The following is a 24,142-nucleotide window of genomic DNA, read 5'->3' as shown; positions in this document are numbered from 1 at the left end:
ACAGAATGAAAGAAAGGTAAAAGCCCAGAGGCAAAACATAGATGAATAGAAACGAGTTAAATTAAAAGAGCTAGTGGGGCCGGGCGTTGGTGGCGCACACCTTTAATCCCAGCACTCGGGAGGCAGAGGCAGGAGGATCCCTGTGAGTTCGAGGCCAGCCTGGTCTCCAGAGCGAGTGCCAGGATAGGCTCCAAAGCTACACAGAGAAACCCTGCCTCGAAAAACAAAAAACAACAAACAAACAACCAAAAAAAAAGAGCTAGTGGGACAAGCTGAAGCTAAGAGCGAGCATTCATAATTAATAATAAGTCTCTGGACATACCCCTGAACATGTGCCATCTTGTGGGTGATGGCACCAGGGAGGTTTTGGAGCAGGTGAGTGATATGATTACTGTTGGCTCTAGAGGTCCAGGCCAGCCCTCTCAGCAGGCTCTGGCTCCCACCACCCTAACAGACATACCCAGAAAATACATAACACATTGTTCCTTCACTGTTGGTGAGCCTGGTCCAGGCCATTCCTGCTGGCTGCCACATGAAGTAGGGGATCGGGATGGAAATAGGGCCAGAGAAGGGAACAAGGTCCAGACTTGATTTTGTGTGTGTGTGTGGGGGTGGGGGGGTCCTGTGCTTCTGCCGAGGTACAGGGAGGGCAGATGGACACCTCTTCCCTGTGCTTGGCATTTCCTCACAGGTGATACAGTGTCCTGAATAGATGGGGCTGTAGAGCTCAAAGGCCTTAGGTCCCTCCATGGCCGGGCAGGTAAACCACCCTCAGGATGACCGCTTTTCGGGAGTCATCAGCCGCTCCACCTCTCGCATGAACCGCAGACACATCTCTTCCTGCCAGGGCAGAGCCACACACTGCACAGCCACAGGCAGGCCTACACTCTTCTTCATGGCCTACAGGGAATACAGACATCAGGATGGGAGAAATGGGACCACACCCCAGGTCCAGAAACAAGCAGCAGGAACGGCGCTTATTCTAAGGAAGGCAGGCAGGCAAAGCCTGCACGTCCTCTACAGTGCCTGGGTCTGGGCAGCAGTGAGCTAGGGGATGAGCAGGTGTTACCTTCTTCAGTATAATGTCCCAGATATCTCCAAAGTAGCCTCTGTAGTGTTCCATCTGGGCATCGTCCTCAGCGGTCACGGTGGTGACAGGCACCACCCCCGCAGGGAAGTCTAAGCAGTTGTAGAGCACAGTGTAGCTGATAGCCCCTAGAACACAACACAGTGGTTGCAAGCAAGCCCTGCCACCTGCAGTGCCTACTGTCCTCTCTGGGCCTAAGTGGCCCTCATCCCACACATAAAATGGCACTCTGCTTCTACTGCTAGGCGAAATCCCTCTTGTAGGCCTGAGGTCTGTGGCAAAACCACAGGAACCACAAGACTCACTGACGCTTGCTCTGTGCCTCTTCCCATGTAGTTTCCCCAACCTGGAACACTGCTCCTATTTTCTAGGCTTATCTAAAAACCACCTAGATTCAAACACCACCTCCCCAAACCACCGGCTCTGCAAGGAGACCTCCTGCATGAATACTGTTCAGAAATGACAACTCATCCCCTCCCAGAACTCCACACACCTTTAGTCAACAAGATAGTAAGGCCCAGTGAGGGGCAAGATGCTCCTCCATGGGCAGGACGTTCCCCCACAACTCTCCCTCTTCTTTCCCATAATACCACAGTGCAAAGGTCTGAACTCAGAAGGGGACGGGGAGCGAAAGAATTAGGGGAGGGGTGGTAGGACTCACCTGTGGCTCTGCCTGGTGCGTTCAAATCCAAAGCAGGGCCCAGCATGGGAGTCAGGAGCACATCCAAGTTCATTGCTTTCCACTGGTCAATCACTGAGTTGCGGTAGACCTGAAGGGACATGGACAGACAGACAGACAGACAGACAGACAGACAGACAGACACACACACACACACACACACACACACACACACACACACACACACACGAGAGGCACTCAGGATGGCCGATGGACACTGAGGAGGCTCTAGTTTGACACATGGATCTGAGCTGAGCCACCACAAGACCAGAATAGCTGCCTCTTATTGGTATTGTTTCCACCATGGACCACTTACTAACATGGATATCCCTAGAGGAACAAAGAGGGGCTTGGGACAGGGGTCCTATGCTGACCCAGACTCCAGGACAGGCACTGGACAAATGAACATCACAGAAGGGCCCAAGTCACCATCCCTAGAGAGGAAGGAGTGGCAGGCCACTCCAGGGCCCCAGTGGGAACAGCTGCCAGAGAAGGCTGCCGGCAGATGCCCTGAGCAACTGCACCCTCCTCTGCTCCCCAGGGTTCAGACCTTACCTCAATCTCATGCTGCAGTTCCCACAGCTTTCTAGCCGACCTGGGCAGACAGAGGGAGGTCACCAGTCACCACAGCCACAGCATCGACATTATACACCCTATTATCACCATTTCTAGGTCTCACTCAACCCCAGGGAATCTCTGAGAGGGGAAATCAAGACCCTGATGTCCAGATAGAAAAATCCAGGCTTTCAAGGGACTCCAACTGGATGGTTTAAAGGCTTCATAGCCAAGCCAGCCCTAGACCAGACCTGATTCCTCATGACAAGACAGGGTAGGGCTGTCAAAGGACCTCAATACCTAGAGGTGAGAGGAGTAAGTCCATGGATGTCACGCTGGAAACAGGGTGGCTCATGTCCTGCTTTTGAAGACCCAGCCACTGGCGGGACCAGATCCAGGCCAGTTCAGTTCAGATTCATAAAAGCCTTTTACCTATTCCCCTGGTACCCACAATCTGCAGACCACCCCATCTCAGGCTAACTCCTTTCTGGTCTTTTCCCTTTTGCTTCCTTCTATCCGGCCTGCTCTGCTCTGCACTCAGGACCCTCCTAGGATAGCTTCACAGCCCCCCCCCCACCATGGCCCTAAGTCAACCCCGGCTGTTTGGACCACCTCAACCTTAGGAGCTATTTCCCCCAGAGATTTCCTGTCAAAACTACCTGGCTTCAGAACAGACCACTTGGGGAAACACAGGGGCAGGCATGGAGTATAGAAAAAGTTCTCACCGAGGCTGCATGCTTCTGAGAAAGGCTGCCAGCCGAGGATACTGCACCAGAACAGACACAGGGTCAATGATTGGTTCTCTATGCCACCTCTTCCATACCCTCCCACCTCCTAGGTCCAGGTCACACCCATTTTGACGAACAGGTTTGCTAAAGACTGAGGGAATGGGGAAAAGAACAGTCAGGGAAGAAGAGATGAAGAGGCCAGAGGAAGAAGGCAGAGCCAGAGACCATAAAATACCATAGGAAGGGGGGCCAGAGGCCGCGTCCTTGCATGCCTGGAGCTCTCACCAGAGGCTTCAGCAGGAAGCTCAGCAGACTTTTAAACCACCTGGGCAGCTTCAGAATCAAGATCAGTTCCCCCAAGCAGGGATCCACAAAGTCACCTTTGCTGGAAGACAAAAGGCCTAGTTAAGGTGTCCCCCTCCTCTCTCCCCTCCCCCTTTTCCTCCCCGATAACTACAAATCTGCAAGTCCTGTTGACTCGGTTGTCCTGTCCACCTCCTTCCTCACCCAACCCCTGTGGCACTGGTATCTAGTCCCTTGCTTGGCCTCTTCCCAATACACACTTTGTTTCTGCTGCTCGCTGGGGTACCTGGACTCTGCCCCACCCCTAGTAGAGACCCGAAGGCAGTGTGAGGCTGCAGGGACCAAGCTGAGCTACAGTGAGACCAAGGAGCGGGTTTATTGACTTGGCCAGCCCAGCTACATTTCCAGGAGGCACCTTCTCGGGCCTCTGCAAACAGCTGGGAGGAACTGCTCTTTGGCAAGCCTCCTTAAGTGAGTCTGCTCCACACGCCCACCTCAGAAAAGGGAAAACTGAGGGCTGAAAAGAAAGAGTTGGCTCAGGAAAGGCTGGTGTGTCCTCCAGTCAACTCCTTTCCTTAACATACAGCGAGGGAACCCTGCCCACCTCCATCCCACAGGACATTTGGCTCAGAGCAGGCTGTGGAGTCACCATCCAGCCTTCTGTTGTGCTATCACCTTTCCATAGTCTAAGTAAATTATCTCCAGGCTCAACATGCATAGCTAGAAGGACAGCAAGCTTCCCGCCCAGGAAGCCCAGATCTCCCATGTGTGTAGTGAGGGCCTATCCTGAGGACAGTCACGGGGCCCAGCTGCTCTCCCTGGGCTACACATGTTTTTAATTTATTTTATTATCTTATGTGTATAAGTGTTGGCCTGCAGATATATCTGTGCACTGTGTGTGTGCCTGGTGCCTGAGGAGGCAAGGAAAGGGCATCAGATCCCCTGCAACTGGAGTTGCAGACAGCAGTGAGCTGCCACGTGACTGCTGGGGATTGACCTGGATCATCTGAAAGAGCAACCACTCCTCTTAACCACTGAGCCCAGCCCCTCTGCACGTTTTCTGATTCCACCCTACATCCTGACGCCCAACAGCACTCACAAGTTCTGGAGGAAAGTGTGGCCACCGTCACTGAACAGCCCACCTGTGGTCAGGACCTCCAGAGCGTAGGGTATGTTGTTTGGCAAGAAGGGGACCAGCTGCAGGGATTGAAGGGTATAAGGCCCACAGATACCACAGCCTTCAGTTCCCATAACTCATTCGCTGCCTCAGTGGCCCTGACGGTGATGTGTGCCACAAGATCACAAAGCCACAAAGTCAGCCTTACTGACCCATGACCTCATGAGAAGTCTGGAGCCACACATGAAGCTGTCTCAGAATAACAAATGAAGTCTCAAGTCTCGAGTCCCTGGGAGTCTCTAGAGAGCTGTATATAATTGTTCATGCCTATGAAGCATGCACTCAAACAACCTCCCAGGGCAGGCTAAGTCCTCCATCCACTCCTTGCCCCAGTACTCCCACCTTAGTCATCTTTATACTGGTCTCACAGAGCTAAAATTCTCATGCCAAATGACCAAATAACAGGGAATAAAGGGACCTGTGAGGACCATGGGTATCAGGAAGACTCCCCTAGAGGATAGGAGAGGCCATACCGTATGCCCAGCAGCCTCAAGACTCCGCTTGGTCTCTAGCACAGCCCTCCTCATAGCTGGGGTAGGCATGGTATAATTGTCAGTTTCATAGTATCCCACCCGCAGGGGTCTAGAGCTTGTATAGACCTAGAAGTAAACATTAGAAATAAGGTTGAGGCAGAAGAGATTGGCCCATGCAGAATGCTCAGAGACAGAGACTCTCTCAGTCCACCAGAGCCACAAGGTTACAAGCTGAATCCTTCTAACACGTTTTCCCCTGAACCATCAGCAACCGAGCATCACTAAGGCCAAACCCCTTCACCTCTAACCCTTTTACAAAATGCCTTCATGGTGACTCAGAGCGGGAGTGAGCATTCCCAGTAGTCATAAGAGGGAACTAGGGCTACCCAAAGCCTCAAGCCCAACCACACATCCTGTCTTCTGGGCTGAAGTTCTGTTACCTGCCCCCCCCCGCCCCCGCCCTCTCAGAAGGGGCTCAGGCTGCAGCTGCCTGAACCTGTCTGTTAAAGAGGAAAAGCCTACTCCACACAGTCCTTCCCACCCGTCCTAACTGCTTCTGCCTGGGACCCTCATCCCCTTCAAGGCAGCTTCATGGGGAAAGAGAAGAGGCCTTCATGGGAGAAAGAAATGCAGGCCTGCTGGGAAGTGGAGCTTGCATCCCATAGTTGACAAAACATGACACACTGCTCTTCTGTCTGCATCTATCCACTGTGACTACTCCCAAAAGCTCTGTACAGAAATACAGAGAACCTCTGTGCTTCTCTACCAGCTCACCATGAACACTCTGAACCTCTCACCTAAAGCTCCTCCTTTTTCTGTACCCCTCCCCATCTATTACATCATAGTCCTGACCCAAACCTAGCCCAACTGCAGGTTGAAAGATCCACCTAGGTAGGCTCCATCCTGCCCTTCCCGCTCAGGCACAAAGAGGCGGGCTCCCCAGCCTCGGGTAGTAAAGCTGTTCAGTCCTGTCGGATCAATGGCCTATCTTGGTCATAGTTGGAAAACTGACACTTCACCCTGCTCTCAGCTCATTCAGGCTACTTGCCATGCAGCCTATTTGCTGAGGAGATGGGCAGGAATACTGTAAGAAATGCTGCTATTTCCTAAGAGCAAATTCAACCCAGATCTACAGTTTCTTTCTGAGGAGTTACTGATCCTAACTAATGGTCCTTAGCAACACAGGTTAAAGCCCGAGAGGTTCCAAACGCAGGCGGGGTGCCACCTGGTGGCCATATGTGGAGTAGCGGCAGCCCCAGGCCTACCCTGCCACAATGGAGTGGTTTTCCAGAAGAGCTTCCAGCCAATCCTGCTCACACCGCCTGGGTTCTAGAGTTCACTCCCCTTGCCCGCTCCCATTCCTCCCCCCACCCCACCCCACCCCGCTCACCTCCTCTCTGAAGGGCAAGGGGGGGATAGTAGGGTCCAAGCGGAACAGGTCCTCACACAGTAGGGCTCTCAGGCATAACGCCAGGCTCTCCACATCCCGGGCCATGGGGCCAACAGAAAGTTGCACTGTAGGGAAGGGAAGGAAGCGATGTCACTTGGTCCCCAATGAGCTCTGAGTCTGAATAAGGACTGGTTTATGGCTCCAGAGTGAAAGCAAGAAAGGGCAATAGGAATTCAGACCTACAGTGGCCTGACAATTAGATATTCCCCATAGGCAAAACAGGGGCAAAGGCAGATTAAGATGACCCCCCCCCCACACACACACACATACACCACCCTCCAGGGCACCAAGAGTATCACAGACCCCAGACCTCACTCACCTGCAGTCTGTCCGTAGACACAGCCCTTCACGCCACTCTTGCTGGTCAGAAACACAAGATGTTGGAGACAAGCAGTGGCCACTCTATATTCACCCCAAGCCCATGCCCCAGCTCTAATCCCCCAGCCCTGGAAGTGAAACAATGCATAGCTGGTGATATTTACGACCCCTCCTGCACCCTCACAAATGCTGGCTAGTGAATCCCTCCTGGATCCCTGAGAGCGGAAAAGCTGAGCCAAGATCATTATGCCAGAGAGTCCAAAAGGTCCCTGAACCCACCATACCTGAGGCGGCCCCCGGTAGGCTTGAGGCCACAGATGCCACAGAAGGCAGAGGGAAACCGGATGCTGCCTCCAATATCAGTGCCTAAGCCCAGAGGGGAGCCCCCAGATCCAATGAGAGCCCCTTCGCCCCCTGAGGAACCACCTGGGCTCTTGGAGGGCTTCCATGGATTCAGAGTCTGGCCAAAGAGGGGGTTACTGCAGTCAAAACTGGAGGAAGCAGGAAAAAGTTAGTCTAGGCCACGTCAACACCTATCCTCTGTCTAACCTCAGCCACCTCCTAAGGACCAACCTTAACATGGACTGGGGGACATTGGTGTGCACAAAGGGCACAGCTCCCTGCAGCTTCAGCACTTGCACCACCACACTGTCACACTCCGATGGCACCCCCTCATTCAAACTCAAGCCCAGCGTGGAGTCTTGGCCCTGAGGGGAGAGATGGGTATAAAGAAGATACCATTGGCCAGGCAGTTGTGGCGCACGCCTTTAATCCCAGCACTCAGGAGGCAGAGGCAGGTGGATCTCTGTGAGTTCAGGGCCAGCCTGGTCTACAGAATGAGTTCCGAGACAGCCAGGGCTGTTACACAAAGAAACCCTGTCTCAAAACAAACAAACAAAAAACAAAAAGACACCATTGATGAGATAGGACCCTTTGGCAGCTCAGGGACACTCCTACTGCCAGCACATTGGCCTGGCCAAGTCTCCAGGGCTCTGGAGCTGAGATATTCTTTTAGTCCCCCAGAGTTGGCTGGATACAGAGACAGACAGAGGCCATATGGAGGGCTGACACCAGGCAGGGTATACCTTGTAGCTGAAACATTCCTTGAGGCTCACAGGGATGCCATAGAGCAGGCCCTGCCGTGGGGCCTGGGCCAGATGAGTCTCACAGTCAGTCAGATAGGAGGTCACACAGTTGGTCCCTTTGTTCACTTCCCAGGCCTAGGAAAAGGGAAATGGACATAAGGCAGAGGGAAGCCAGCTCCTCTCTTTGTAAAATGTCCCCCACCCCCTCCTATGCTTCATATAAGGGGAAGGGAAAGGGTGACCAGAAACATGGCACAGAGGATGACCTCCAGCCCAGCACCCACCCTGCTGGGGCTGTGTGGCCCAGCTTCACCCAGGCTCTCTTAGAGAATGAGACTTAGGGCCAGGCCAGGCAAGGGAGCAGGATGCTGTCCTCAGAGGCAGGCAACAGAAGATGAGCTGGACGACCACTGGCCACCGCTCCCCTACTTCCAAGCCCTATCTTCTGCCCAGGGAGACAGACAGGAGGCAGACAGATGGGAGCAGACCTCCACGTCTGTCATGCTGGGAGTCAGCTGGGCTAGATTAGACCCTCGCACTCCCTTTTCTTCCCTGTGCCAGGCTCACACTAGACCAATCAGAGCCTCCGTTTCCCCTTGGGACTCTTGAATCACACAGATGACTGACCTCAGTAAAGAAATAAGGATTGGACCCAAAGTAATGCTAGACCCACAGTAGACACCTAGAACTTCAAGCCACAGGCCTAGGGTCTCCAGTGGTACAGAAGGGGACACCTAGGCTGAGCCTAGTGATCTTTCCTGCTCCTGGGAGACAACTAGAGAAAAGAGTAAGTTGCAGGCCCACACTCAAAACTGCAGTCGTCAGTCACCAGGCCACCCAAGGCAGGAAGGGAGGGGCCTATGTGCAACTAAAATGCTCAGCTGTGCACTGGAAGTGCAGGGGGTCTTTCAAGGCCTTGGTAAGGAAGAGTGACAGCCTTGGCTGAGTCCCTGTGTCTCTGTCAGTGACGCTGGCCTACTTTCTCCCACCCACTTAGATGTGGGCCCTTCTAACACTGTCATTACACACCTCACCGTGACACTGACACTCACCTACTCGGGGTCACGCACACAGACACAATCATATTCAGAATTCATCAGAATGCATAGTTTGTCTTACTCTTTTTTTCCTATGTTCCCTGAGCACATCTTAAGTGAGAGAGAATGTATTTGGCACATTTGGGAGATGGCTTTGTGGTAAGAGTACTTGCTGTTCTTCCAGAGGACCTGGTTTGGGTTCCAGCACCCATGTCAGGAGGCTCGCCATGGAACTCAAGTTCCATGGGATCCGAGGCCCTCTTTTGGCCTCCAAAAGCATCCGCCCAGATGCACATACCCCCTCACACACACTAATACACATAATTTAAAACGTAAAGAACAATCCCTGTCCACAGGACCCATGGAGAGTCTGGGGCGAGAAAGAGTTAAGCCCTGCCTGGGAGTGGACAGGGAGAAGGGTTACCCAGCAGGGCAGGGACAGGAGAGGCCCTGCTGGTCGGCACCCCGAAGGCCTGGGAGGAGCAAACAGAGGGAAACAGAATCCATGGAAAGGGCACCAGCACAAAGCAAGGCAGACCCTGAGTTCACTGTCTCCAGCCTCCCAAGGCCTGTGTGGCTGGACCTGCCCGAGGCAGCCAGCGGCTGCAACTCACAGAGGGAAGAGGGTAGTGAAAAGCAAGGTGGCTAAATGTGGGTGGAGAAAAGGGGAAAGAGTGGAGAAAGACTGACCCGGAACAGAATAGACTTGGTGACCAATGAGGTGGAGACAGGAGAGAGGGAAATCTGGGCTGAGAGCCAGGTTTCTAGCTAAGACAACATGCTCAGTGCCCGCCCCGCCCCCCCCACAACACACCTCCAGGCCAGGTTTTCCCCACAGCCTGTGCAGAGACGGTAGGAGCTTACCTTTCCCAGGTAGGTGAAGAGCACAGCCTCTGGGGACAGCTCCCCACTGTCTAACTTCTGCACTAGTTGAGGCAGGGGCAGGGCCAGCAGTGCTTCCGAATCCAGGTCAGGGTTCTGTGGGTAACATACTCAGTAACATAACATCAGTAACATAACATCAGTCTTGCACATGCGGCCTTTGACACCCAGTCCTCACAGTACACAAGCTGATGCTCACAGTCACTGGCTAATATCCCGAGAGAAGGTACCACCTGTAGCTCTGACACCAGAAACCATACCCAACCTAGGTGGGCTCTTGGCGTCCCAGGCCAGTGCAAATGTCTGCTGGGCAGGGTGTTGTCTGGACAGATTCCTGCAGCATTAAGACTGGTATGCAAGACACCTGTCAATTGCCTGCCATGCACAGTGCTGACTCCATTTTGTTTGGGTCCCCACCCCCACGCCATATGGTTATTTTCCATTTTCTTTTCTTTTTTTTTTTTTTTTTTTTTTTTTTGAGACACAGTTTCTCTGTAGCTTTGGAGCCTGGCCTGGAACTTGCTTTGCAGACCAGGCTGGCCTGGAACTCACAGAGAGATCAGATGTCTCTGCCTCCTGAGTGCTGGGATTAAAGGTGTGCGCCACCACTGCCTGACTTTATTTTTCATTTTCTTTTCTTCTATTCCGGACAGTTTCTTACTATTATATAATGCATTGTGGGCATAGCCCCACCCTCCAGTACCTTCTCTTATTCCCCCTCACACCTGTAGACCTTATTCCTAATTAGCCCTGTTCCTATTTTCTTCATGGTGTTTTTGCTTGATTTGTTGTTATTGTATTGTTGTTGTGTTTGTTGTTGTGTGTGTTCAAATAATGTTATGATAATAAACAGCCAAATCATACATATCCAGAAGACAGCATTTTACAGTGTGTGCTGCCCCCCACCCCACCCCACCCCACCCCCATCCTTTGGGTTTATTTTGCTTTGATACAGCTTCTCACTATATAGACCAAGATAGCCTCAAACTCACAGAGATCTGCCTGCCTCTCCCAAGTGCTAGGATTAAAGATGTGGACCATCACACTTGGTTGTATTTGGTTTTTTGTTTTTTGTTTTTTTTTGAAAGGTCTCAGTTATTGTTGACCAAGTTAGCCTTGAACTTTCAAGATCTTCCTCCCCTAACCCAGCTGGCAAGGACATGGGATTACAGGCTTTAGTTTAGTTTAGTTTGGTTTTTGATTTTCAAAACATGGTTTCTCTGTGTAGCCCTGGCTGTCCTAGAACCTGTTTTGTAGACCAGGTTGGCCTAGAATGCAGAAGTCCACCTGCCTCTGCCCCCTGAGTGCTGGGGTTACAGGCGTGCGCCACCAACACCTGGCTCTTGATTAACTCTTACTACCATTCCCATTGCACAGATTTAGAAACTGAAGAGATGGCTCAGTGGTGAAGAGTACTTGCCCTTGCAGAGTACCTGGGATTGGTTTACATGGTGGCTCACAACCATCTGTAAATCCACTCTAGGAGATCTGATGCTCTTTTGACCCCTGTAGGTTCCTGGCATGCATGCGGTGCACACGTACACATACAACCAAAATACTAATTGAAATAAATCTTAAAAATAAGAAATAGCCTTCCTTCCATCTCTCTGGGCCGGAGCCTGGCATAGAGTGGACCCACCCAGATAGGGAGGATCTACCTGAGTCTGGAAATATCTCACTCTCGGTTCCCCCCTTCGCTCTGACCTCTGCTGAGAGCCCTCATCCAGTGGCTGATGGAGAGGCAGGCACCCACAGCTAAACACTGAACTGAACTCTGGAACCCAGGTGCAGAGAGGGAGGAGTGGAGACCAAAGAGGTTGGGACCAGGCTGGTGAAGCCCATGGAGACAGCTGACCTAAACGAGGGGGAGAGCATGGACCCCAGACTGATGTCTGGGAGGCCAGCATGGGACTGATCCAGACCCCTGAACGTGGATGTCAAGGAGGAGGCCTCAGCACTCTATGGAGCCCCTGGTAGTGAATCAGTATTTACTCCTGGCATAAGAAGAGACTTTGGGGGGGGGGGGCTGGAGAGATGGCTCAGAGATTAAGAGCACTGAATGCTCTTCCGGAGATCCTGAGTTCAATTCCCAGCAACCACATGGTGGCTCACAACCATCCATTATGAGATCTGGTGCCCTCTTCTGGTGTGCAAATATACATGGAAGCAGAATGTTGTATACATAATAAATAAATAAAATCTTTAGAAAAAAAAAAAAAGAAGGGACTTTGGGAGCCAATCCCACATGGAGGGATGCTCTCTCAGCCTGCACACATGGGGGTGGGGGGAAGCAGGCCCTGCCCAGGATGATAAGACAGACTTTGGAGAACCCCCATGGAGGGCCTTACCCTCCCTGGGGAGCAGAGGGGAGATGAGGTGGGGGAGGTGGGGGTTGGGAGGAGGAAGAGGGGATTGACATGTGAAGCAGCCTTGTTTCTAATTTGAACTAATAAAAAATAATCTCTTGGGAAAAAAATAAGAAATAAAGGTAAATAGTGATATCCTACCCACCCAGCACAACCACCCACTACACATAAGCTCTGGCAGGGAAGTTGCAACCACAAAAGCCCCATTAAGATGCTAAGTTTGTGGTTGAAGACAACATCCAAAGGGGGATGACTGACACATTCATTTCCAGGCAGGTATGAAGTACCTGCTATGAGTTTGACCCCACAGCAGCAAACAAAAAGTGATGCCTGTGAGACAGGGTTGGAGCTGAGAACTTATAGGTAATTTATAGGTTAGTTTTTTGTCAAGTTGACACAAGCTAAAGTCATCTAAGAAGAGGGATCCTCGGGACTGGAGAGATGGCTCAGAGCTTAAGAGCACTGGCTACTCTTCCAGAGGTCCTGAGTTCATTTCCCAGCAACCCAGTGGCATCTATAATGAGATCTGGTGCCCTCTTCTGGCATGCAGGCACACATGCAGGTAGAGCACTATATACATCATAAATAAATTTAAAAAGAAGAGGCATGTTTATGAAACATTTTCTTAATTAATGATTGTAGGTAGTGCCACCCTTGGACAGTGGTCCTCAGAAAGCCAGCTGAGAAAGCCATGAAAAGCAAACAGTGTTCCCCCATGGTCTCCACTTCAGTTCTTATCTGGAATTCCTGCCCTGGCTCCCCTCAATGACGGACTATAACCTGTAAGTTGGAATAAACCCTCCAACTTGCTTTCGGTCGTAGTGCTTATCACAGCAACAGAAAACAAGCTAAGACATAATCAGATATGAATTGTAGATAGTGAGGGATTGGAAGAATAAAACAGGGTGTGGTATGGTGGAGAGTGGCACCTGGGCAGGGTGGGAAAGAATTGCTCTCTGAGGAGGGAGGGCTCTAAGGCACACCCACCTACCACCAAGGCTCCAGGTCCCTGGGGGTCAGCTCTACCTGCAAACACCCTCCTGGGTCCTCCTCAAGAGTATTAGACCAATTAGTGAACACTGAATCACTACCCCACTGTTCAGCACATCCTCTGTTCCTGCTAAGGTCACCAGTTCCACCAAATACTTAACTGTATCTTCCACCGTGCCTCGCTGAGGTCTTCAGGGGTAGAAACCATATGCCACTCTCTTCAGTTTCTCTTGCAGAAATACTACACACCTAGGGTCCCCGGGCTACCATCTCTCTGCTGTCCATTCATTCAGTCAACAAACATGTGCAAAGGACTCCATTTACAGAAGTAAACGAGAAGGCAAGGTCCCTGCATTCAGATAATCAACACCTAAGCAAGCAAACAAGACACTGGTAGACAGCTTGTGGTAAGGTAGAGGGCAGATAAATAAATGGTCTTGGTGGAAATAAGGATGTTGTAGATGGATGGGCAGGTCTGCCTGATGAGGTGACATTTTAGCCATGATCGGAAGGGTGTCGAGGGGAGAGACACAGCCTCCTGCAGGTTCCTCCGGTACTTGTCTTCACTCTCTGAGGCCAGAGAAGGCTTGCCCTCCTGGCTTCCACTCCCTGTTTCGCCCATCCCATTCCTCCTGGTCCTCCACCAAGCTCCACGTAAGGGAACTCACAACTGAGCTGTTTACTGGGAGAGTCCTGTTCTTCCTTCTGCAACAACCATCTACTGCACTTTCAATATGGATCCCCCTCAGGACCCTCAGCCAGGCAAGCACACATCCGTGCTCTGGTAACCAGTCAACTCGTCTGGCGGGTGCCTTTCTCTTCCTCCCCATTGCATCCCATCAGTCACCAAGTCCTTTATATAGCTCTGGAAATTGTCTCTATTCCTCCCCTCTATCAGGGACCCCCATCCAGTGGCATCCTTTCTTCTCCAAACTACTACCCTTGCCCCTGTGACCGGTCCTTCCTGGTAGGTCTATACAAGGGCAAAGTACAACCTGGCCTTTCCCCTTAAAATGTCTACACAGCATGATACTTCCAGCCATGATCCTATTAGATGACCTTTGGACCATCACTCCCTCATACCTCCCATACACCCAGAACACAGCCCCACCCCCCAACCTGTGAACTTTACATTCTTAATGCCAGAACATCCCCAAATTTGTTAAATGATACAGCACTTACTTGGGGTTTTTATTCTTTTAATACAACAAGCTACACAGAAGAAAAAAAAAAAAAAACATGTATCCACGATCTCTTTCCAATACACCAGACAGCTCTAATATGTATGTATGTATGTATGTATGTATGTATGTATGTATGTATGCATGCATGTATCTAGGGGGCTGGAGAGATGGCTCAGATGTTAAGAACAAATACTGCTCTTGCAGAGAGGTCCTGAGTTTGATTCCCAGCATCAACAGCCTGTAACTCCAGATCCTCTGTGGGTACTGCACTCATATACATATATTCCCTACACACACATAATTAAAAAATAATAGGGAGGTGGAGACAGGAGATCCCTGGACCTCACCAGCCAGTCTTGCTGAATTGGTGATCTCTAGGTCCAAGGAGAGAGACTGTCTCAAAAAATAACGTGAAGAAGCCAGAAGGTGGTGGCGCACACCTTTAATCCCAGCACTTGGGGAAGCAGAGGCAGGTGGATCTCTCTGAGTTCGAGGACAGCCTGGTCTACAGAGTGAGTTCCAGGACAGCCAAGGCTACACAGAGAAACCCTGTCTCGAAAAACAAAAAGAGTTGCTGTCACCATAGTGTCTCTTTACAGCAATAGAAAGCCTGACTAAGACAACCCCCATTCTCACACACATTTCAGTTCTTTCCAATGTCTTTCCTGTTGACAGTTGATGACACAGTTACTAACAGCTATTTTTAAGTCTTCAGATAGCATCAGGCAGTTGAGACATCCTCCCTCCCCCAAATCACCAAAGTCTGCACCCCAGAGAAGCCAGTCTGGGAATCTGTGTATATTAGCAAGCTTGGTTTTGCATGGGAAACAAAGGAATTGATGATCTCAAGGTAACTGTATGGCCACCAAGTGTGGAGACATTTTTCAAGAGGGAGCTACTGTACCTCTTTTAAGCACTGTCCCTCTTCCAACTGTTTCTCTACTAAATCATCTATTGTCCTAATTTCAGACTTCTGGGTTGTCTCCTTTTTTCTCATATTTTTAATCTCTCTTGTACTATTTCAAGCTGTCTCCTCCATTTGCTCACAAAGGGGAAGATATGCTCATTGGTGTAACCATGCTTTCAGCTTATTAATGGAATCATTTCAAAGAAGAGTGCAAGGGAGGCTTGGAAAAGGCTGGGAGACAAAGGCACAGTGGATCCAGTTGAAGAGAGAGTCAACTGTTGGATCAGTGAGCTTTTACCAAGAGAATGCATGAGACAAAACACATATGCAAGGTCCTTGGGCAGATGTCACATGTTCTGTGACATCTCTTCCAGTCTCAATAATCTATTGCTGCTGGTTCTTGTCTACAGTGTAGAAACAATGGGACAGAAGGGCTGGAGAAATGGCTTAGCAGTCAATGTTACTGTCTGCTCTTCCAGAGGACCTGAGTTCAGTTCCCAGTGCCCCACAAGGGAGTCTCACAACCATATGTAAGAACATCTTCAGGGGATGTGATGCCCTCTCTGGCCTCTGTAGGCACCAGGCATGCACACGGTGCACCAACATACATGTAGCTTTTAAAAACTCACTCAGGGGGCAGCTGGGGGAAGCAGGAGAAAGACTGTTGCTGGTAAGTTTCCATTGATCAACAGTTACCAGAAACACACCTCTCCCTAGAATTGTTCCAGCCTGGAAAAGTGAACCATTGTGTGAAACATAGTGACTCAGAGGTCCTCGTGTCCTCCTTGCTCTCTAGCTTGTGTCTACCTTGGCACAAAGTTAACTTTGTGCAGTATCTACCAGAGGAACTGAACTGCTTTGGCCCTCCCAGCACACTTCATCCTACCTTCCCAGGCATCCCTTGCTATTCAAGGATGGGCTGAGAAAGCACTAGAAAAGACTCTGGAGGCAGCCTCGGGTGCTACCTCTCATTTCTCCAAGGAAGCCAGTGCCCAGTAGGAGGGTTCTGTGGGGTGAGGAAGGAAAGGGCCTGAGCTAATTTTACATCAAACTCCACCTCCTAGCCACCCCATGAAGTCTACAAAGCTATCGTCATCAAGAACCCTTATGTAAGTATGGTGGCCCACACCTGAAGTCCCAGATACTCTAATGACTGAAACAGGAGGGTCTCTTGAGCTGGTCTCTAACTCAGCCAGAACAGCAAGACAGAAAGATGGAGGGGGGGCACTGAACGATGATATGGATATGAGTGTCTTTTCTGTTTGCTAAAAATCACCTGGGAATATGAGTGGAGTGGCTCACCCTGTGCTTGCCAGCACTTGGGAGGCTCAGGCAAGAGAAAACCAGGAGTTCAAAGCCAGTCTGGGAAGCATGAGACCCTGCCTAAAACACAAAGAAGAAAGCAAGCAAAGCAAGCAGAGGCCCGAGCCCCTGAAACTCCAAAGCCAGTTTCCCTTCCTTGAAAAAGCTAAGTTTGGGTGTTTGAGGCTAGGTCTTGGCTCCAAAAAGATATGCAAATAGCATTTTGTATATTAGAGCCAAAACCTCCCCTAAAACATTCTTCGGTTCTTTAAGAGACTGAAAGGACAATTACTTTACAAGAAATGAGGGAGGTGAGATGCAGGAAGACCCAGCCTCTTCCCAGCCCCCAGCTCTCCCAGTCAAATGGATTCCTTGTGGCTAAGAGCAGTCCTTCCTGTAGGCAGAAGGTGGGCAGAATTCTGTGTCTGCTCCACAAGCTGTGCTGGAAGCTGGCTGCACAGAAGCGGACGGAGCAGCAGCCATGGCTCCCCAGGCCAAGCCCAGAATCATGGCCAGGATAGCGAGAGGAGACCACCAGAGAACAAAGTGGCACAACTCTAAACACTGACTGATGGAAGGCTTTTCAGACAGCTTGAGGAGTGGAGGCTGGAACCAGATACACTTTTATTTCAGTAAATACTTAAGATATACCCCGGGCTTGGTGATGGTGGGGAGTAAATTCAAACTATTAAAGTCAGACAAAGTTTTGCCCACATTGAGGACCACATCTGGGTATCCAAAAACCAGTCCCCACACTGCTGTGAGCTAGAGTTCCACAAAGCACTTCGCTGCAGTTCTTGCTCAAAAATCACTTGCCACAGCCATGCAATGGTGGAATTCGCCTTTAATCCCAGCACTCAGGAGGCAGAAGCAGGTGATATCTGTGAGTTAAGGCCAGCCTGGTCTACAAATCTACACAGAGAAACCCTGCCTCAAAAAACAACAACAACAAAACAAACAAACAAACAAACAAACAAAAACTCGCTGCAACTAAATACCTGCAAAATGCAATTTGCACTGGTACTGATCCAGAAACACCTTCCTGACTCCTGCTGTCCCCATCACCTGAGATCTCTCCAACCTATCAGATCCCACAAATACCCATAGCAACTCTCCCATCCTTCAGCACATAGGCATATCTAGAGTTCAACATTTGGGCTTCTAACTAGGGCCATTGTTTCATACAGCAGGAGAAATAGGCACCCTCTTGCAGAAACCTTTTCTAACCTTTCCCCTAAACTCTTTTCTCACACCTCAAACGAACACATTGACATGTCCAAGGCAGGAGAAGTCACTAGAAGGATGCCCATAGAAGGGTTTGTGGGGTGTTGACTATGAAAGACTGGGCGTCAGAAACCACGAAGGACTTACATTCTAGAGGGGCTTCGCTACTAACTCCCTGTGCAGGTAGGAGTCTATTTTCACCCCTCTGAAGATCCCCATGCACAAATTAACAAACATGAACTTTAAGCTATCTGGGTGACATGGGCCATCGAGTCTTGGGTCGTCGCTCCATGATTCCAAAGTCCTAAGCCCTAGTTTACCCTACTGAATTTCACTAGCGTTTATTGCATGTTAATAGTCGGTAATCGAGATTTTTGTGGTGCGCGGTAAAGCTCCTCTTTACACCAAAACAGCGCCCAGATTCCATGACCTGTCCTGTCCCTTTCTTTACCGTTTTTCCTCGCGCTGCACCTGGCGCGGAAAGAGTACGGAGAGCGTTAGCCCAAGGAGGGGTTCTGTTCCCAGGCTCACATCTGCGCTGCTCGCCTGTCGGCCTTCTGGCGTCCAGGCGGCTGAAAGTGCTGCCTTGCCCACTCTGGTGCTCACCACGCCCGCCCACCCCAGCCGGGGCGCCCGCCGTCACCTGCAGCCGGAAGCGCTGTACCGCCTTATCCATGGTCTCCAGGCCGGCTCGCTGCCTCTGCCGCGCCCTGGCCGCCGCTCTCCGGGCCGTCCGGCGTCCGGCCCATCGCAAGACCGCCGCCGCCGCCAACAAACAGCAGGCTAGGGCAATCCCGGAGACTCCGGACAGCGCGGTCCACACTTGGTGCAGCACCATGATCTCCTTCAGCTGGCTGCTACCGGAGAGGAATTAGCACGCGTAACCCAGCAGCTCCGCTGCAAAACCCGGCCTGGATCACCCGCGATTCCGCCTGAGGGAGGGGCGGGCGCAGCAGCGGGCCCGCGGGGAGCGCGCCGTTGCCGGGCAGCAAGAGCAAAGCTGGCAGCGCCAACGGTCAAGGTCAAGCCTGGCCGCCTGCTGGGCTCGTTCCCGGCATCCTGGCGTTTTAAGGCAGGCGGAGCAGCTGAGCTCCACGTGGGCGCCCTCGGAAGCACCAGGGCTGTGGAGTTTCCTGGACCAGGCTCCTGGCCCCGTCTCCGCCCTGCGCATCCCGCGGCTCAACTCCCTCCCGGAAAACGCGATCAAGCCAGAGTCCCCAGAACAGGCCCGCCTGAGCAGACCTTACTAACCACCCTAACATCTCAGCAGCATCTTTCCTGGAAGTCTAGCGTCATCGAGGTTGTGCATAGCTGGACGTCCATCTCACCCGGGCTCAGGGCTAGCCCTCTGGGCGCGAGAAGTTCTAAGGCGCCCACCAGATGGCCTCTCATTTTCTAACCCTCAGTCAGACCTTGAGTCTTTTACCTCATCTACTTCACACAGACGATCCCCATAGGTTATCCTCTCCCAGACCAAGGCCATTTGGGATTTCACACCCAGGAAACAACAGTAACTTCGTCTGAACCAGGGCCCTCTCTGGGGACATAGTGCCCATCACTGGGCCCATAAATTAGGGCCACGCACACCCCAATAGTGTCTAGATTGCTCTCAGTATTATGTGATTCATCTCATTTGTCCCCCTAGAAATCCTGTGAGAAAGGCATTTCTATTTTCACTTTACTAGTAAGGTAACTTGAGGACAAAAGAGGTTAAATAACTTTTTTGAGTCACACTGGTGACTGAGTAAGATTCAGACTCCAGTCTTCTTCAAGCGGCACTTTAACCATTAAGCAGTACTGCCACTGCAGCCTCAGGCACTGTGGAGTAGGGTTACCTCAGAACTGAATGGAAACTCTGAGTCACTGAGTAGCTTTACCCCTGAATCTGATAGGGGTGGTTAGGAGCCTGTGGGGTTCTCTCATTAAAGTCCCTATCTCCTGTCACAGGCTAAGCCTTGCTCTTTTCTTTTTTAAACTCACTTATGTAGACCAAGCTGGCCTCAAACTCATAGAGATAAACCTGTCTGCCTCACTCCTGAGTACTGGGATTAAAGTTGTAAGCACTCACACCTGGCCTTTGTTTCTTCTCTCTCTCTCTCTCTCTCTCTCTCTCTCTCTCTCTCTCTATATATATATATATATATATATATATATATATATATATATATATATATAAAATTTGCTTTCTTGTCTGGGTGTATGGGTGTGAGTGTCCTGGAACTTGAGTTTCAGACAGCTGTGGGCTGCCATGTGGGTGCTGGGAATTGAACCTGGGTCCTCTGGAAGAGCAGCAGTGCTCTTAACCACTGAGCTATTCTCCAGCCCCTGTTTCTTTTTAAGGAGAAACTAAATTATTACTCTTTACTTCTTATTTTCAGAGTAATTTAGCCGAGTATGGTGTTGCATGCCTGCAATTCCAACAAGAATATAGATTGGGAGATTGGTCACTCCTGAGGCCTTGTGGCCAAGTTTGTTGTCCTGCTGCCTTGGGGACTCCATTTACAAAGCATTCCTTTGTGTTTGCTATAATGGTGCCCTTTCTAAGCAGTAAACTCCCTGGGGACATATTAAATTGGATTTGCTTTACAAAAGGATGGGGGTGGGGTAAGAGTAGATTTGGAGGCCTAAACAGCAAGCTTTGGACTGATTGAGTCCCTGGTAGAGGATCTGGTGGGTGGCCTGTGAGAGAGGGTCCCCTCCTGATACACCCAGTTCACTTTCTCAGATTCTGTGATTCAGTCTTCCACTGACCCCTGCTACTAAATGACATTTGTTGCTGTGAGACAGGGAAACCAAAGCAAATAACAGACCTGATAAACAGCCTTGAAAAGCAGGACATGGTAGTGCACCTTGTAACCCCGGAATTTAGCAAGGAAGAGGGTTCCAAGCTCAAGTTCAGTCTGAGATATACAGCAGGACCCTGTCTTCAAAACCCCCAAACCAAACCAAACTAACCTCACCCAATTAAGAGATCAAGCTATATAAATCTGAAGAGTCCTGAATTCTGGGCCCAGAATAGTCTACCATGCAGCCACTCGTGCATGTTAGCCATCATTAGTACTGTTGCTATTAGAAAAAGAGAGACCTACAGAGAGGAATTTTCTGGTCTGAGAGGCTCAAGCTCAGGAACCAGACTGCCTGGATTCAAACCCTAATTCCGCTGCTCACCAAGACTCAAATCACATTAACCTCTTGTGCCTCTTTTTCCTTAACTGTGAAGTACGGATTAATACAAAACCAGAATTTAATGACATTAAACAAGTTCCGAGGAAGGAGATTGCAGCAGCATTTTAGCAGTGATAAGGATCTGATAAACGCTATCTCTTTCCTTTAAGCAGGGTTGTGATGCAAGGAGTGTTTGGGAGAAGGCAGTGCGGAGGAGGATTGCTCCATGCAAGCTGGAGCATGAAGCCTGGGATGGAGGTGGATGTGGAGCTCAGCAGGGAGAAGTTCCAGGGCTCTACCTTGTTATCAGGAGGTAGCTGTGAGGTCAGGCAATAGCACACTACTGTGGGAGTCAGAACAGCATGTCCCTGCACTCCCTCAATTCCTTCCAGGAAGAGGTGATATATATATCAATCAGAGAAGTAAATCATTTCCCACTTTCCTTTCTTCCCTCCAAACCCTCCCATATATCCCCCTTGCTCTCTTTCAAATTCATGGCCTCTTTTTTCTTTAATTATTGTTAATACATATATGTGTGTATATATGTATTTCTAAATGCACAAATACAACCTACTTAGTCTACATAATGTTATGTTTTATGTATGTTTTCAGGGCTAACCATTTGGTGTGCTGTTCCCCTGGGGAAGACTATTTCTCCCATTGACAACATTCCTTAGTTGCCTATAATTCTTTCTTTTTTTTAAATTTGTTTTTGCTTTTGTTTTGTTTTTTGAGACGGGGTTTCTCTGTGGCTTTGGAGGCTGTCCTGAAACTAGTTCTTACAGACCAGGTTGGTCTCTTCCTGCCTCTGCCTCCCCAAGTGCTGGGACTACAGGCATGTGCCACCACTGCCCGGCTGCCTATAGTTCTTTATCTAGAGTTGAGGCATTCTCCTTGGCATGTCTATTGGGTCATCCTATGGCTGTCGCTTTCATCTGTGCTACTCCAAAAGTGGTATGTTGAAACCTAATTATCAAGATATTAGAAGGTGGGGCTTTTCAGGGAAGTACTAGGTCAAGAGGAATCTGTTCTTACAAATATTTATAGTTAAAAGATTTGTTTTTATGTTTTTTATTTATTTGTGTCTGTGTAGGTAAATGCCATGTGTGTGTGGTACCTGTAGAGGTCAAAACAGGTCGCAAGATCCCTTGCAGCTGAAGTTCCAGGAGGTTGTTGAGCTACCCAGTATGGGTGCTGGGAACCAAACTCAGTGTGCACTCTTAACTGCTGATCCATCTGTCCAGCCCCATCTGTACTAATAATTTTATACAAGAAGTGCTAGGGAGCCGGGCGTTGGTGGTGTACGCCTTTAATCCCAGCACTCGGGAGGCAAAAGCAGGCGGATCTCTGTGAGTTCGAGGCCAGCCTGATCTCCAGAGCGAGTGTTAGGATAGGCTCCAAAGCTACACAGAGAAACCCTGTCTCAAAAAAACAAAAAAAAAGTACTAGGACAAAAAGAATGAACTAGTAAACAAAGAGGTGCTAGGACTGTGACATAATTCTAATAGAGGGCCTCCCTGGCACACTAAGAAAGAAAGCTGTCACCTTTATCCTTGCACTCTTCTTCTAGGCGGAAACAGCATTTGTCTCCTCTGCCATTTGAGGCAGCAACAAGATGCCTCCTACAGAACAAAACAAATCCCTCCTGAATGCCAAATCTAATGATGCCTTGATCTAGACTTCCAAAACTGTAAGAATAACATTTTTTTTTCCTTTGTAAACAACCCAGCCTCGGGCATTTTGATAGAGTAACACAAACACGAACACTGGAACTTCCAGGCCCACATATAAAGTAGGCACACATGCAGAAATGCCTTCATCTGTAGGTTGCTTATAATCCACAAGGCACTGTCGGGTGCTTAAATTCAGTTGTCTGAGGCCTCTTACCAGCCTTCTGGGTTTGGAGTTTGACTTCTGTGCTCTGGTGGCTGTGTAAATGACTTCAATAAAGCTGGAATTGGTGGCTGTAATCCCAGCACCTGGGAGGTGGAGGCAAGAGGCCCAGGAGAGCAAAATCACCCTGAACTACACACTGATAGGCTATATTATGTAGCCCGTTCTGGTCTTAAACTAGTGATCCCCCTGACTATGCCTCCCAAGTGGTAAGTGTACCCTGGCACTGTCATAAGAACAAGCCCAATCTAGTCTATCAGTGAGTGAGAAGGTTCAGCAGAGCCCAGTTATACCTGCTCAGGCTCTTCCACGGGCAAACCAGCCGAGCAGAACCACAGACACATGGGTGAGTCTTACCAAACCCAAATGAGCTAGCAGAACCACCAGCTAAGCCACAGGCACAGACAATAACAAGTGTGTTACAAAACACTAGCTTAACTGGACACAGCGATCCACACCTATACTCCCGAAGATCCTCACGAGGCTGAGAGTAGAGGGTCACAAGTTCAAGAACAGCTTGGGCTGCATAGGTTTAAGGCCAGGCTGAGCTACACATGAGACTCTGTCAAGGAAGGAAGGGGGAGAGTGGGGATACACACTACTAAACCCCATTGCTCAGATGAGTAATTGAGGAGCACAGCTAACCAGTGACTTACAACTTAAAACTTCCCCAAACCTGGTTCTTCAAAATTCAATCCTCCTGTCTGTCTCCCACAGACGCAGACAAGACTTTACAACTGTTATTAAAATCTCCTAGCCATGAGCCATGAGTGTGGGGAGCTAGCGGCATGCCTAACCTTACTCTGCTTTCCTCACCCTGATTTTATGCTGTGCTACTTTGCATGTGCAGGAAATGGTTTTGGTTTTTTATTGTCATCTTTTTTTCTTTCTCTTCCTTCATTTCTTCCTTCCTTCCTTCCTTCCTTTTCTTTCTTTCTGTGTGTGTTTTGAGACAGGGTTTCTCTGTGTAACTTTGGAGCCTGTCTTTGTAGACCAGGCTGGCCTCGAATTCATAGAGATCCACCCTCCTCTGCCTCCAAGTGCTGGGTTTAAAGGTGTGCACCACTACCTCCTCGCATTTATTGTCAATTTTAAGAAAGGGTTTCACTCTGAACTAGAAGTCGCCTCAGCCTCAGCCTCAGCCTCAGCCTCAGCCTCAGCCTCCCAAGTTGTTGAATTAGGGTGAGCCTCCATGCCCCCCTTACAAAAACATTACATCTGAGGTCAGAGTAATCTCAACACTCAGGAGGCAGAGTAGATTGGCTTAGTCTACACCAAGAGCTCCAGGACAGCCAGAACTACATAGAAAGACCCTGTCTCAAACAAGCAAACACAAG

General features: G+C 49.9%; 1 protein-coding gene across 2 annotated transcripts; it reads right to left on the bottom strand.

Annotated features, from left to right (window-relative positions):
• Positions 1-273: 273 nt before the first annotated feature.
• On the bottom strand, positions 274-18,834 carry Faah (fatty acid amide hydrolase). 2 transcript variants are annotated; one of them, XM_027402523.2, is made up of 15 exons: positions 18,391-18,828; positions 9,757-9,870; positions 7,856-7,990; positions 7,344-7,477; positions 7,055-7,261; positions 6,772-6,812; positions 6,393-6,517; positions 5,003-5,128; positions 4,452-4,549; positions 3,335-3,434; positions 3,047-3,087; positions 2,322-2,361; positions 1,749-1,857; positions 1,070-1,215; positions 274-900 (listed from the first exon to the last, which is right to left on the bottom strand). In XM_027402523.2, exons 1-15 carry the CDS (start codon positions 18,583-18,585, stop codon positions 772-774), a joined length of 1,740 nt encoding a protein of 579 aa, XP_027258324.1. In that variant the 5' UTR covers positions 18,586-18,828; the 3' UTR covers positions 274-771. The 2 variants fall into 2 exon arrangements, with proteins under 2 accessions (XP_027258324.1, XP_035295590.1); XM_035439699.1 differs by lacking the exon at positions 5,003-5,128 and having other exon boundaries at positions 18,391-18,834.
• Positions 18,835-24,142: the final 5,308 nt, after the last annotated feature.

This window comes from Cricetulus griseus, chromosome 2 (genome assembly GCF_003668045.3).
Source record: "Cricetulus griseus strain 17A/GY chromosome 2, alternate assembly CriGri-PICRH-1.0, whole genome shotgun sequence".
Lineage (NCBI taxonomy): Eukaryota > Metazoa > Chordata > Mammalia > Rodentia > Cricetidae > Cricetulus > Cricetulus griseus.
This window is presented reverse-complemented; position numbering and strand designations above follow the sequence as displayed.

Excerpts from the sequence above, each read along its gene's own strand:
- Faah (XM_027402523.2), bottom strand. The coding sequence starts at position 18,585 with ATGGTGCTGCACCAAGTGTGGACCGCGCTGTCCGGAGTCTCCGGGATT. Across the intron at positions 5,129-6,392 it reads CCTTGCCCTTCAGAGAGGAG|GTCTATACAAGCTCTAGACC; the intron begins GTGAGCGGGGTG and ends GTTTACTTCTAG. Across the intron at positions 1,216-1,748 it reads CGCACCAGGCAGAGCCACAG|GGGCTATCAGCTACACTGTG; the intron begins GTGAGTCCTACC and ends GTTGTGTTCTAG.